The sequence below is a fragment of the Stegodyphus dumicola genome, chromosome 7 (assembly GCF_044657685.1).
Source record: "Stegodyphus dumicola isolate Sdum_Otavi_A_Nest chromosome 7, ASM4465768v1".
Taxonomy (NCBI): domain Eukaryota; kingdom Metazoa; phylum Arthropoda; class Arachnida; order Araneae; family Eresidae; genus Stegodyphus; species Stegodyphus dumicola.
This window is the reverse complement of record NC_140774.1, coordinates 47194434-47210029: the sequence shown is the minus strand read 5'-3', so window position 1 is coordinate 47210029 and position 15596 is coordinate 47194434. Positions and strand designations below refer to the sequence as shown.

The 15596-nt window shown below is 30.9% G+C and overlaps 1 protein-coding gene across 1 annotated transcript in view; it reads left to right on the top strand.

The window, feature by feature from the left end:
* Nucleotides 1–15011, top strand: part of LOC118181212 (glucose transporter type 1-like) — a 289653-nt gene extending 274642 nt beyond the window's left edge. The window contains exons 14-15 of the mRNA XM_085820155.1: nt 129–284; nt 5118–15011. Coding sequence (XP_085676281.1) covers nt 129–226 — 98 coding nt within the window. The 3' untranslated portion in view covers nt 227–284; nt 5118–15011. The remainder of the gene's footprint in view (nt 1–128; nt 285–5117) is intronic.
* Nucleotides 15012–15596: the final 585 nt, after the last annotated feature.

The following is a 15596-nucleotide window of genomic DNA, read 5'->3' as shown; positions in this document are numbered from 1 at the left end:
CATATTTCGCTGAAATGATTTCTAGTGCATGTGTATGTGCTTGCCTTTTATTTGTCAATGTGGCTGAACATTCTGGAATTCAATATGATTCCAATAAATTTCACATAGTTTCTGATAATCTCCCGCAGGTTATTTGCATCACTTGCCGCATTGCCAGTATAGCCAGTATCAACAGAGGAAGAAACTTGTGGAAGTGACTGCCAATCACCTGGAAGACAGACTATGACAACGGCCTCACGGGAACTGGCCTCCAGTTCCGACTGCTTCCCTCTGATGACGCTTAGGTATGTATGTCTCTTTGTCACGCCCAGAAAAAGAAAACATATTGGCTTTGCAGAGGCTGCATTTGTTAAAACATCATTATGAGCGTAAAGATACTCTGTGCCAATGATAATCTCCTTCTGCTGTTCTGCTGAAAATATTTTTGAATATGTAATTGAAAATGAATGCATACAGCTAGAGCTAGAGAGCGTAACTGAGATATTCTGAGATAAAATTTCGAAACCTTCAGCAAACGAAAATGTAATAAATCCTATCAAAAAAAAAAATAAAACCAGGACTTCAAAATACTATAATAAAGTAATTTCTCTTAGAAATGGATATGTTGCCTTTAAAAAATACTAAATACCCCGATATTTTTTTTAACCCAACAAAATTTTAAAAAATAGCAATAGGAAGGAAAAAAAATGCTCGAAAATGTCTGATGAGTTTCTTTACGCTGCTTGTGAAAACTTGCAGAACAGGAAAAAAGTGTCATTTTTAAGTAATCAAATATATTATCGTATTTCATGCCTTCCCGTCAAAGCAAACCTCTATTTGTCAAACAGAGCAGTTGTAGAAATAATAACTTACTTGTCCAATCATATATCTCCTTTTCTAAAACCTAGTAGAGGGGACAGGATTCCTGTATCCAAGAGCATCTACAGCTCAGCTAGTTGCCTTTCAACTTTCAATCTGAAAAGGAGGAGCTATACTATACACATTCTTTTCATTTATTTAGTTTCGCATTCCTAATAAGACTCTATTTTTAGAGCTGCGTTTTAAGCGTTATTTAGTATGATTTGATACGAATTTCTCTGTAAGTGTAATAAAGCTAGAAAAAAGTTTTTTTTTTTTTTTTTTTTTTTTTTTTTTTCCCCAGTTAAACTAAAACCCGTATTAAATTGGAAAACAGATTTCCCTGAGCATCCTAGACTAAGGATATTTTTACTTCCTTGTACGAAATAAAGAAAGTATTGTAATCACGAAATATTTCTGGTATCATATTTCAACGGAAATATCCATTTTGACCTTTCTCGAATAAATTTGGACGATTTTTGTGCGTAGAGTCTGTACATATGGACACAATAAAGGACTTTTTTTCCCCAAAACTGACTGTAAAATGAATTTAAACTGGATTCAAAAGAGGTTTTTTTTTCTTGACGTTTGTACGTATGTATATCTGTAACTCGCACAACTCAAAAACGGTTAATAGCAGAACATTGAAATTTTGTACTTGGAACTGCTATAAAATTTAATTGTGCACTTCCCTTTTCATTGCTATCAGCAGTTCTAAAAGTAAAAATGACATAAAGTAAGAAATAAAGTAAAGACATAAAGTAAGAAATTTAAAACTAATTTTTCACAAAGACAAAAATTGAAATTCATAAGTAATAAATTCCAAATAATCCTACAAATGCAATAAAGAATTTAATAAATGTTAAAATCAAAACTCTTCAAACAACCAAGACTCCAATCAAAAGTATCAATGAAATTTAAAGAAAAACAAACATAATAGAAGAGGAATTGAATCTATTTCAATTCCACTTCATCAGGAGGAGGAACACTGAAATCAATTGAAATCTCTCTTTCACAAAAATCCTTGCTTTTCTGCATCCAGAATTAGCCGATAAACCATTTCAATGTATTTTAATCATAATAGTTCATCCGAAAATTATGTCCCCTCCCCAAGCCAAAGAAAAAACAAAGTGAATTCTCATTGTAATCTTATACTTAAATTAAGAGAATTCTATTTAAAGAATTGAAAACGTAAGTGAAATATTAAAATACTTCAGTGATAAATTCAAATCAAAATTTTATCTTTAAACAAAGAGCACATAATCCAAAGAATTTAAAACGTAAGTGAAATTATAAGACTTTAGTGAAAAGACTTAATTAAAACTCACAAGAAGTAATTAAAAACTTCAAGCACTTTCATTTAGAACACAATCAAAATTATGAATAAGATCGTTACAGTAGTGACGTTTAGATTTGCCATTTTGTCTTCATTGGCGAAACTAAAATATTGTGGCGAGAAAGTAATTGCTCAAAAGGCTAAAAATTGGAACAAAAGATAGAATTTTAAAACAAAACAAAAAAAAAAAAAAAAAAAAAAAAAAAAAAAAAACTTTTAACAATTCTATTAAAATTTTAATTTCGAAAAAGAAAAAAAATTATTAATTAAAATTAAATTTAAATAAATTCTGACTCTTAAAAAAAAGATGAGAATAAAGAATGTCCTTCAATGTAAAACTTTAATTAAATATTAGAATCAATTGTTCTTTAAAAATAGTAGACTCAAAAAGGGTGCCCAAAAAGTGGTCAAAAAATTTTTAATAATTGTTTTGCAGAAATGATTAGAAAAACCCATAAAGTTAAATTTTAGATTTTTAAAACTTTTTATTTAAAATTACAGAAAAAGCTAACAGAAAGCTTGAAAGGAAAGGAACTATTATTAGAAAAGTAAAAAGTCTTAGCGTCTTGGGATTATCATGACGACTTTGAATATAGGAGGCCCTTGTTTTAATAACAGGACGAAAAGTAGGAAGGCCGCATGCCAAAACTGTAGATCACATAGTCGCAAAGCGTTTCCAGGGTGCACCACGAGAAGGAGCCATTCAGCAGTTATTAGCTATTCATTACAATTTTGCACAGGCAGTTATTTTTTCTGATTCTCAAGAAGCCATTCAGTCAACTAGCTCTATTGAACATCCAATTAACACCTGAAATTTTGTAATGTCAAGAATTCCTGAGAACTCTCACTTTAAAAGGGATACAAATCGTTCTCTAGTGGGTGTCTGGCCATTGTAGCCTCTGAGGCAATGAACAAGCGGACTTACTTGCAAAAACAATTGCCAGCTTACTGCAACATCTTAATACAGCCGTTTCCTATTGAAAGATTAAACTGTTTTTAAAAAGTTTATTTACGCCTAATATCTTACGAGATTTTTGGACTCGTACAGCGTTAAAAAGTTGGAGAATGATAAGTCGTTCTCTTGTTACCGATAGTCCAAGACGCAATGCAGTTGCAGCTTTTTGTTTGTCTACAAGGCATGATTGCCTTGCCGCCCACCTGCACTGCATAGTCATTTCAAGCGCCCACTTTGTAATTCTGGAAAAGAAATGGACAGGGACCACCTGCTTCGATGTGGGGCTCTTCTTCGTCGATTACAGAAGAGTCGAGATACTGGGAGGCAAGAGTGCTCTTTAGGCAATAACTTCGGTCTTTTTGTTCTTAGTTTAACTGTTTGTAATCCTCTGTTGTAAGATTTTAGTTCTTTGTAACTTTTCGCCTAGCCATTGGAAATCAAAATAAAAAAAAGTTTTAATAACAAAATAGTAATTAAGAGGAAAAAAAGTATATAAAACATCCCGTAAACCCTTTAAAACATCCTTCTTTATCCTTTTCTTTTGGAGCTTTCAGATAAAAAATTCATACTTTTAAAAAAAGTATTATATGGTGTAGACTACTCCAGATTTTTTTAAAAGACTATTAATGAATTTTACAGGTATTTCTTTGGTTTTTTCTTTTTCTTTTTTTCTTTTTTTTCTTTCTTTCTTTTTTCTTTTTTCTTTTTTTTTTTTTTAAACAAGAATTAGAACTTCTTTTTGTGTTTCTATTTCAGTGTAAACTTTTTTAATTCTGCTATTAATAGTATTTGCAATTACTTTTTAAATATGTTGGAGTTCCAGTTTATAATAGTTGAAAAATTAAAATCTTTTCTTTTATCAAAAAGTTTAAATCATGAATACTTCCATGTTCCTCTTCCTGATGAAGTGACATTCAAGTTGATTGAATTCCTTATCTATTATCTTCGTTTTTCTTTAAATTTCATTGATTTTTTTAAATTTGGGTCATGCTTGTTTGAAGCATTTATTAAATTCTTTATTGCATTTATAGGATTATTTGAAATTTGTTGCTTATGGATTTCATTTTTTGGTCTTTGCGAAAAATTAGTTATAAATTTCTTACTTTATGTCTTTACTGATAATGTTTCAGCAGCTCAATGCGCAAAAATAGTAGCCATGATTATATTTTGTTTTTAAAAATAATTTTGCAATTTTATATATATATATATATATAGGCATCCATCATCCTTATCTGTCTCAAAGTTCTTACCCGGCATAAATTTTCCCAAATGTTGGTCGTAGTCATATGCTTCCAATTACAGAAATGTTTTAAATAAAGAAAATATTCATGTTTTGGAAATGTAAAATTTTTAAAACAATAATTTTTTACAAATAATGAAATGTAACTTTTAATGTGGTCTCTTGTTTCCTATACTTATATTTGGGGTTAAGTTTTATGCTCGTCATTAAAAAATAAGATTACAAGAAGTTTAACTCCCGTATGGCAAAAATTTACCAGGATATTTAATTTCAAAATTTACAATTTTTGATGTAATTTTCCACTTCTTTTGAAGGCTCGGTAAACTAATCTTTTCAGACAATTCTACTTTAACTAAGGAGATAATATAATCAATATTATTTATTAAATAAATTATTATTAACTTACTTTGCAGCAATTGCGCAAGTAGTAGTAACTTGTTTTCGCACTAAACGAATTTAAGATCATACAGCATATGGTATATATATATATATATATATACATATACATATATGTATGTAAATACGTATGCATATGTGCATACGTGCACACGCATACATACATGCATGCATTTTTTATTTTTTAATCCGGTCCCGATTAAAAAAAAACAGAAATAAATTTAAATGATGTGCAACAAAAAAAGTGCGCATTATTTAATAGGCCGCAGAGAGAAGTCATGTGGTGTCCGTATCAGATTTTTTTTCTCTTGATTTTAAAACTGCGTAATAAATATATTTTTTTCTCTTTGTAGGAAAATGATCTGAAAAAAGGCTCATGAATTTCCAGTGCCAGCTAACAGTGCTGCCTCCACACTCATTCAAAAGGCGAGAAAAAAAATTCTATTTTTCCTCCGTACAGAAACTTGACAAACTCAAGAACTTGTGACAAGTTCTACGTACATGCTGAAATGAACACCTCGCAGTGGGCACTTTCATTTAATATTATGGAATATAACTCAGGATAAGCGAGTAGTTAAGAATAATGTATAACATTTTAATCATTGAAAAATCATTAAGTTTATGCTTTGGGATACAGGAAGCAAAAGCTTGAGTCAGTTTCCAAGCTGCGAATTATCTGAGCTCATCAAGAGGCTAAGAGAGGAAGGGAGAGAAACAAGAATATGCATTCTGAAAATTTCAGATTACAGTCTAATATCTCAGGCGAGAGAGTTTACCATTAAATAAATAGAAACAATATCAGTCGTTGCCAAATTATAAAACTAAATATTTATTTTTCAATAAATAAAAAACTCATTTTTTAAAATCCTTATTGAAAGCGTTGTCGTTTCTTTCTGTTTTTACTTTTTGAGCGAAGAACGGTATCAATATGTAAATATCGAATTATTAAAAATAGATGTTGATTTTTAAATGTGCGTTTCAAAGAAATTAACAGAAGAATTACATAGAGAGAGAATTGCAGTTTTTATGTTATTAGAAAAGTTTCCTATAACTATTGAATTAATTTTGGATTCAGCCCATAATTTTTTAAAAGAGTTACAAATTTTGCAATTGATTAATTAGAATGTTAGAAAACCTACTTGTAGTTTGTTTATGACACCAGTAGCGTAAAATAATATTTATTGCAAAATGTTATTAAGAAGGGCAAAAAACGTTTTTTTAGATAGATAACTTTTAGGGCAACGTGTTTTTATGCAATAAGTGAAAAACCTTAGACTTCATCGATTGGGAAAAACTTTTGATTTTATTCAAAGAGAACAAAAACCGCAAACTGAAAGCATTAACACTCCTCCAAAGCGTTAAAAAATGGAATGATGTTAATTCCTTGCTCGAAAGAGATAAAATTAACTTAAAATGTCTATTATCTTGCGATGGCAATGCTGTTTAAAATTCTAAAACTAAGCACTTCCGAAGAAACAAGAACAAACCTTATTATTACTTCCCTTAGTTTGTCTCTTTTACGAAGCTGAAGATCTGAACAATAAATAAAAAAGGTCTGAACAATAAGTTTAATTTTATCATCTGACTGCCTTGGTATAGTTATTATTACATTTTTTAACCGCACAATGAAACAAAAAGAAAAAAAAAAAAAAAAGGGTGGTTAGCCACCAATTAGCATTTCTTTCAAAACACCTTTCCTACGTACCGGAGATCATTTTACAGTCGCATATCATTCTGTGGAACAATTTACACAGGTCTGAATCCAAATTTCTCGATGCAGATTAGAAATGAATAAAAACAAGCGTCAAGAAACTTTATTTCCCTTTTTATCTCCATAGGAAAACGGATAAATAAGCCCAGTCTGGATTTTTCAAGGTCTAAATGAGGGGTATAAAACATATGTGCAAAGAACAGCAATCTGAAAAATGTCAGAAACTACTCATTTTTGCTAAGAAGACTGTTTCTTAAATTCAGAGAGTAGACTGAAATTTATATGAATGAATCGAAAATGCTTGCATGATTTACTATAATGTTGGAAATAAGACAATGTGAAATTTGCATATGCACTCGAAAGTTCCCATAAATTTTTTGAGACCCTTGAGGAAAGTTACATTTACTTCCATGGGATTCATGTTTTACTTGTGGGATATATATTACTGTCTTCAGAGTAAATCACTTTTAAAGACAACATTTTATTCTGTCTAAGTATTCTTAGTATTTTAAAACGGGTCTTCCAGCTCAATGTCAGAAGCGTCATTTCATGCTTAACACTTCTAGATGTATTTAAATTGTACGAATTGAGCTATTTTCTTTGCAAATACAAACCTTCGTCACAAACTTATTACTGAAATGAATACGGCAATTCAGAACGAAGCTATTGGTCTAACAGGAGGACTACGGCTCCGGAAAACTGTCTAACAGAAACTGGATCATAGTTTTTTTACATTTAAGGAAATCATGAAAACTCTTACACTGTTAGTCCATTTTCTTGGATTTAAAGTCGAGTCGAACTACTAGTGTTCAGTACTTTTTACATTTGACCATTAGTTGGTCCTTTAGAAACTAAAATGAATGTCATATTTTTATTTTGAGGAACGTTTCTGCAGTGAATTATGCATTTTTTCTTAAGTATATATACATATGTGCATTTATATATGCATATATATGCGTGTGTAAGCAAATACTACAAATAATACAAGTCTGCCACGCATAGTTATAATTTCATAGTTCATTTCAATTTTATAATAATAACTTTCAAGCACACTTTTTTGTAAACTGCAACTAAGAACGTACACTGCAAAAAGTTAATTAAATATTCAAAAAAAAAAAAAAAAAAAAAAGAAGAAAAATACAAGTTCTAAACTCAAAATATTTTAAACCTTTTAAAAATTAAAGTATTAAGCAATTTAAAATTGTAATAAAAAGAAGCATAAGAAGTGATTGAACAAAATTTTAAAAACGAAATACCGAAAGTGACTTAAGCACTTTAGCCATTAAGAATTTTTAGAAAATGAATACGTCAAAAAATCAGCAATGCTCTCTCCGGGATTCGAACTTCCCGACTGCTGGCCTGACGTGCTTTCATTTATAACACGAATTAGACGTTAAGGAAGGAGAAAGATCCCCTTTAAAATATTGCGTATTAAAGAGAGTAGTACGGGAGAAGTTTTGCCTTTATCTCTTTGCATTTTTAAGCGTTCCATGAGCTAATCTACCTATCTGTTTATGACTACCGTATCAATGTACATCTGTTATTGGTCCACAAAATTTGTGAAGAAATAGTCTCAATGTTGACAGACCACCCCACAAATCATATTCAAGAAGCTTTATTTTCGGGTTCAATTAAGACTATCTGGAGCCCCGAGGAAAACTATTCTTTCAAGCACCACAATGCCACTTTTCTTGCTTTATGAAGAATAATAAGATTAGGAAGATTGGGATTATTTCGAAATTCTCTAAAATTTGTATGCCTAAGCTCGGGGGCGGGGTTATGAGCCTAGATGGCAATTAGGCATTGAGCATTTTATTTACATTGCATAAGTTCAGTCGTAGGAAATGTTAATCAGGATCGCTTGGGAAGTCTAGCAATATCTTTTTTCTTCGCTGGTTACTTTGACGGAATTTGTATAATAACAGCTTAAATGTTCGAACAAAGAAATTATCTGTTTCACCTTTGAACCAGAGGTAAGAAGCATTTTATTAGGGTTAACAGTCTTCTTAGATATTCTGTAATTAATTTATTCAGACATCTGCTTTGATTTTGAGAGAGTTAATTTTTATTGAGAAGATTTTTACCGCCAAATGAAAAATGCAGACTTATTACTGCAGATGTTGACAATTTGGTACGGCCTGCGTCAGAATAAAATGCATTATGGATCTATGGTAAATGTATAACACATTTTATAGAAAATATTAGATCTACTAAATAGCATAAAATACGTATATAAACACAAACATTATAACACACACCAGTAATGCGTTTCATAATCCTATAGCTGAAAAATACTAATGCTTCTGGGAACCTTGGAATAAAATGTTTTTATATATCTCTATTAATTATTATTATGCACATTTTTTGAGCTCCTTTATAAAGTTTATAAGAAAGGTAAACTATAATTTTCCTGACAGAAGATTTAAACATAAAATAACTTAAGTGTTATTCATATTTATTAGTAATATTCCGACACTCCCTCTCAAAAACTTAAATTGCCTGCTTAAAAGATCTGATACAGAGAATTTCATTCCCATAAAAATTTGCCCTACATTGAAAAACAATGGCTGGAGTTTTTCCCCTTTTTGTATCTAAGAATTCAGACCAAGAATCCGTCCCTCCTATTTTCCCAATTCTAAAAACTATTTTCTGGAATTTGACGTTACCTTTTGACCATTTAATGCCAATATTATGATGCTATGAAATTTTAAATGCATAAATTTGGGTCAAGTGTACCAGGCTAAAAATAGCAGAATCATCAGTGAGGGTAAAGGATCCTTATGAATTCGACACCTAATTCCCACAATTTTGAATTGAACATAAATGTATCCAGGAAATTTACTCATTTAGCCATGTCACAGTCTTCATCTGGTAGGTCGAATCAGGAAGCAGAAATCCTTCATCGCCCGAGCTGATGGAAGAAGTTTTTGATCATCCGTTACGTTACTTCTGATTATCTAATTTACCTAATACAAGAACCATTCTGGATCTTGAAGAAAACATTGCGCGTCATTTCTTCAGATAAATTTCTGAAGAAGCACGTTTTTAGATAAAGTTTCCTGTTGCATTTCGCATCAGTCAGCCTGATAAGGCTTTAAAATGTCTTGTGGGTCTCATTTACAGATGAAAGAGAAATTCTAAAGATAATACAAAAGATACAAAACTATATAGGTATAGAGACAAGTTCCTTAGAAGGAGTGAAAATGAATGTTTAATTAGTTTTCAGAAAAGTAAAATGCTCGTAAGAAAACTAGTTATGATGAAGACCAGACATCAGTAAAAAGTTAGAGCATTAGAAATGTTTTTAAGAAAGTGGATTTTGTTACTTTATGTTACACTATAGGGCTGTGTCATTTATCATTCTTACAACTTGACAAGCATTGCCATCGCAAGACATTTTAACTTATATACTACATAACATATTAACAAGCCATTTTCCATAGTGTTGCCATTTGATATAATATGAGACATTTAATTTATTTTTAGCGCTATAACTATATTGCTTAACAAACAGAGATTTAAGAACAAAAAATATACTTCTTAACAATTTTAATCTTTTATGCTTTTAATAATATATTTGTTCGGCCCAGTTTAATATGTAATATATTCCCCAATTTTAATCAACGCTTGAAACATTCTTATAATGAATAAAAGATGTTTTTAAACCCATATAATACATATCTTGTTACATTATTTATGGCGAAATCTATTTTCTCGCTTTTGCCTTATAAAAATATTTAATTCCTTTGAATTCAGTCACTCTTCTGAAGTTCTTTTTCATTTTCAGCCAATTTTTATTATAAGAAACTTTTAATTTCTGATTAATTTTCTTATACTGAAAGTGACTAAGCTGTGATTAAAATCTTTTCTAAGAAATTATGTAAAAAGGCTGACTTTAAGAGTAGAGCTGGTTTCCATCACTGAACTGTGCCCTCGCAATGGAATTCATTTCAGCAATGCAGCAGACTGTCACATTCTCTTTGAACTAATTGCCACTGAAACAAAACTGCCCTTCGGTCGACGTGAACACTCACCACTGAAGGGATGATGGGAATTCAACCTATTGCACGGTGCTATCTACAAGATAACAGAACTCTGGAAGAGTGCTCATTCTTATTACGTAGATCTCTCATTGTGCTCAAGTCTGGACGAGGATTCACTTCCAATTACTCCAATTGTGGATCAATCAGTCGTTAGTGGACGAACGTTGGTTGTTAAAAACCGACAGGAACGAAACGAAAACTGTCTCTCTTTCGAGAATGTTGAACACTTCTTTCATACAGGTGATACCGTCGGTGTTCTTTATTTCATTCATCCCCCGATGATTTTTTTAAATATTTCTACAGTGCCGTTGCCTTGGTTTTCTAGTGGTCAGGCTTCGAACACCTGTTGTTACATGAGAAATGGATACTTAAAATTGAATCCAATATAAATTGTATTTTATAATACAGTGATGTTTTAGATGATTTGTGACATCTGAGGATGCTATCACACTATGGCTTAAGTATCATAATTGTTCTAGGAACAAATTTCTAAACACCACAAAAAGTATTTGTGTTGTCCAAAAATGGCGTCGCATTGTTCGCTGTCATTGACCGGTTCACTTTAAACCATAGTCTTTCTTGGCTAACAAGCATAAAGTTGATTCCTTTCAACTCCTATGTTGCTCTTCGAACCATGTATTAATGCAGTGTTTTTACCTAACAACAAAGTTGCTTATGTCACACATGATACGCATGCCATTCTGTGAAGGCATCCTAAGCTATATATGCTGAAAATTGAATATAGTTTCATTTTTGCCCTATGAATAATGCCATGTTCCTAAAATGCTCAAGTTTACTTCTATCATAATTGAAAATAAAAAAAAATGTATCTAGTGTTTCCAGTCATAGAAAATTAAGAGACGAGCATAAGAAGAATAATATGCGGTTAAACATGGATGAATGCTTCAAGCCTTGGTCTTGAGAGGAGAAGTCAGAATGTTTCTTTCCTATAAATATGAATTTAAAATTAAGCTCAAATATGCATTTTAGTACCCGCAGTAAGGCTCTTAATAGTGACTTTTTTAATATGGAAAATTCTGAGTTTCGAATTTGTTTATATTAGCTGTCTGTTTCACAATTAATATACTGGTTGATGAAGTAGATCTAAGGAAAAAAAATGCCTAGACTACCTAAGGTATTCAAAAACCTATTAATATTAATCATAAAAAGTTATGATTATATCCAGTTCCTTGAGCAGTTTAACTACAGTTTCTTTCTTTTTCTTTTTTCAAATTTTAGTTAAACCCTAACTTTTGATATGAGCAATGATGAACATCTCTTTCGTAAATTGTCCATTGATAAAACTAACTTTAAAAAAAGAGGATTCATATTTGCAGACTGTATATTTATGGTTTGGGCAGAACTAACTTAGAAGCATGAGGAACAAATTCACTCCTTTCCATGCACCATCATGTATATTATTATTTTAGTGATCTCTGTATGGCATATAATTATCGGTAGAAAACTTCCAAAACCACTTTATAATCAGATATTCTTTATTATCACATTTCTCTTTTTTCAGGTGTACGTAGGCGGTTGTAGATTTTCTTTATCGAGAAATCTGGAGTTGTTACACATTCTTCCTGGTTTTTTATTCCTAAGAATAAAACATTTTCTAGGAATACTAAATTCTTTAAAAGCATTTTTGTTATAAAGCATAACCTGCTAACAATGAGTCGAAAAGGGTACAATGATTAAATTAGAACTTGAATTCGAAGCAACTTATGGCAAATGCATTTACCCAAATAATAAAGCTGAAAAAAAGTGAAAAACCTATTGGCGAAATGTGGTGGCTATTAAAATGGGCAGAAACGTTTTTAACATGTTTTGGCACGTACAAGAAAGAAATTACAAATAACGGTATAATAATTGTAGTCATTACTGTCGATGTATTTTGTTGTAGATAAACTGCATAAGCAACTGCATAAACTGCAAAACAGAGCCTATTTACAAACACCTTTTTCTTCTTACAAATTCTAGAACGATAATGAAGTCTATATATAATCTGATTTATTTTAATAAATGAATTCCTCTATTTAGATTTTTGATTATGAAATACAGTCTTTTAATCTTTTTCTTGCAAAGTGACTAACGTTTAGGTACCTTCAGATCCAATTTTCCAGGAAACAGGGCAAATACTCCAGACATTTATAGAAAAACTGAGAAGCAGAATATAATTGAAAAAACATAACGGTATTTCAGGCATATGTAATAAAATAATTTGTAATTTTGACACTTTACGTCGATCTTTTTGAAGATAAATTTGAAGATAAATAAATAAATTAAACTCTACCTTTCATTAATCTGGTATCAGTAAAAGGCTCTATATACTAAAAATGGACAGGAAATGGTTTTCTGGGATGACAGGATTCGGTGCCAAATGAGTTAGTTAACCGAGATAAAATAACGAAAGACATTCATTGTAAATCTGTTTTGACATTAAAACGATAACGAAAACATTCATACAGATCTGCGTGGAGCAAATGTAAAATAGGAATTTATAGTTGTTTATAAACTGAAAAATTTGGACCGCATTATTTGGCAGATCTATATTGCTTATAATATTATGCGTCTTTTTAAGTTAGCTTTGCCTTATAAGTGGTATGACAGAAGTTCATGCTATTAAAATCTTCAGATGGATAAAATTGGAAATGATCTGTGTTCTGGTTCTTAAAGTTTATAGACAGAGAAAGAGTAATCAGTTAAAATGTTTTCGTCTGTGTTTCTTAATTCGTGTTGAAGAAACGAGCATGAAAATGTCGGATATTTACTGTTTAAATATGTGATAGCATTTACAAGTTCAGTGAAAATTAATTAATTCACTGGATATTTCGCTCTTTTATTAATGGCACACTGAATATGCTTGTGAATTGCATAAAATCATGCGTTGAGAAATACACGCAATTCTTCAACCCCCCCCTCAACGCATGAATCTCAACGAAATCATGCGTTGAGAAATACACGTAATTTTTCATCCCCCCCCCCGATATGTAATACTTCCCTCGTATCCGCGGTTAATAGTAAAGGCTACATGTTGTGTGATATTAATGTAAAGTACATAAATGTAATTAAAGTTCCGTTGATAGATTGCAAAAAATAAAACATTACCAACATTAAATATAATGGAAACTCAACTAAACGTTAGTGTCTATTACCTATTTGCCTCTGAGGCAGTTTGATGGACAGAATAAATCCGCTAAAAAACATAGAATAAATATCAGTACTGGGAAAAGGAAAACACACTCTTACTTCTGATCCTGACCCTTCATGGAACTAGCTTTGCAGAAGTATTTCACGTTACGCGCTCTTATGGCATTTATTTTCAAGAGCCGGAATATATTGGGTAAAATACTCGATAATCGCGGCACACAGAGGAAGTCTGAGTCGGAATTGGAATTAAACCAAATATACAAATATATAATTTACAGTTGATCATATCGCATAGTAAAATGTGATTATTTTGTCACCATGCTTTTAACGATATATCGAAAAAACATTTCATGCATTATTATGCTATCAAATTAACACTACACAAAATATTTTAAATTAAATTTGTCTTGCTGGTTAAATAATTGGCAATAGCTTTTATAGATAACTTTTTGACTTTCTAAAATTTCAATTACCCTTACACGTACGTGGAAACATGGAACTGTATCATAAAATTATTTCTGCATAAAAAATAATATTAAATAAATAAATGACCTAGACCTAGATCTAAGATGTCGGTGTAAAATTTAGCACATTGTGAATAGAGACTCTTTTAACTTTATTTTAAATAGTATATTTCTCCTACGCGTAATAGTAAGCATGGTTAGTGTAACCTATTTCCAATTTTAATCATGATTTTTCTCCACTGTATAATGTTCCTTAACATTCCTTGGCAATGCATATTCAATTAAGGATACATATTCAATGTATCCGTAACATTTTATATTCATTATCATCTGCCTGTATCCTAGTGGTAGATGTTAGTGGTATTAGGTATTGGTGTTAGAAGTTTATATCAGAGACGGGAAGAATCCTAAATTTTCTTGCACCCGAATCCTAAACAACTTTCGAGCCTCGTCTTAACTTCATATAACAGTGAGAATACTTATTATTAAAAGTTTCTATCCAAAGAAAAGTTTGAAATCCTCGTTTCCTAAAAAATAAATTTAGGAATACATTTCTTAAAAACACACCTATATTTATCAAAATTTAAATTAAATTTACGAAATTAAATACCAAATTAAAACTGTTGGATGTTTATCTATTTTCTCACTATAATTTGACAATAAATATTCTAGAAAAAATGCAAATTTTTGGCATCCTTCTAAGTCAAAACTAGTTTGGAGGAAAGCCGATTATTTTGAAACATAACGCAACTGAACATTAAGCATATGACGTTAAACTCTGTCCCGAAAATTAAAACAAAAGCAGAAATTATGTTTATTTCATATAAAGTGAGTTCATAAAGAACATTGAACTTTCTTAGACATCTTGAAAACTGAAATTTTTAATAGAGATTTTATTTTAAGAAAATTAGCATTTAAACTCGCGTTGGGATCATTCTGCTTTTGTTTAATCTGCCACAGTAAACTAAACTGATACTGGTGGTTAAGGTAGCGATGAATAGGTGAAGCTGTACTTTTTCTTATTTAAATATTTTTTAATGAGCATTTTATTGGATATCAGAAAAAAGTAATGCTCTCAAAATTTAAAGTTGAACCGTTTAAAGGTTTTTTTAAATGTTAGGATTTGAAACAGTCTACAAATGATTTCCTCCCCCCCCCAACACACACACACAAAAAAAAGACTGGAAATCGAGTTTCTTAATGCGTGTTTTTGATTCTCGAATCTTTTTCAAAATTCTCAAGATTCAAATGTCCAATCTCTGTTAATTCAATCATCTTGCTTTATGCAACAACTTAAACATTCATGATTTGAATGTGCTTTCTTAAAAAAGAATTGGCTAGAATGAATTCTTATATATTTGACTCTGTAAAGATTGCTGTACAATACTCTTTCATTAAGAAAACTGAAAATACCATTGCTGCCCAACCAAAGATGAGAAACAGACACATAAATGGATATGTTAC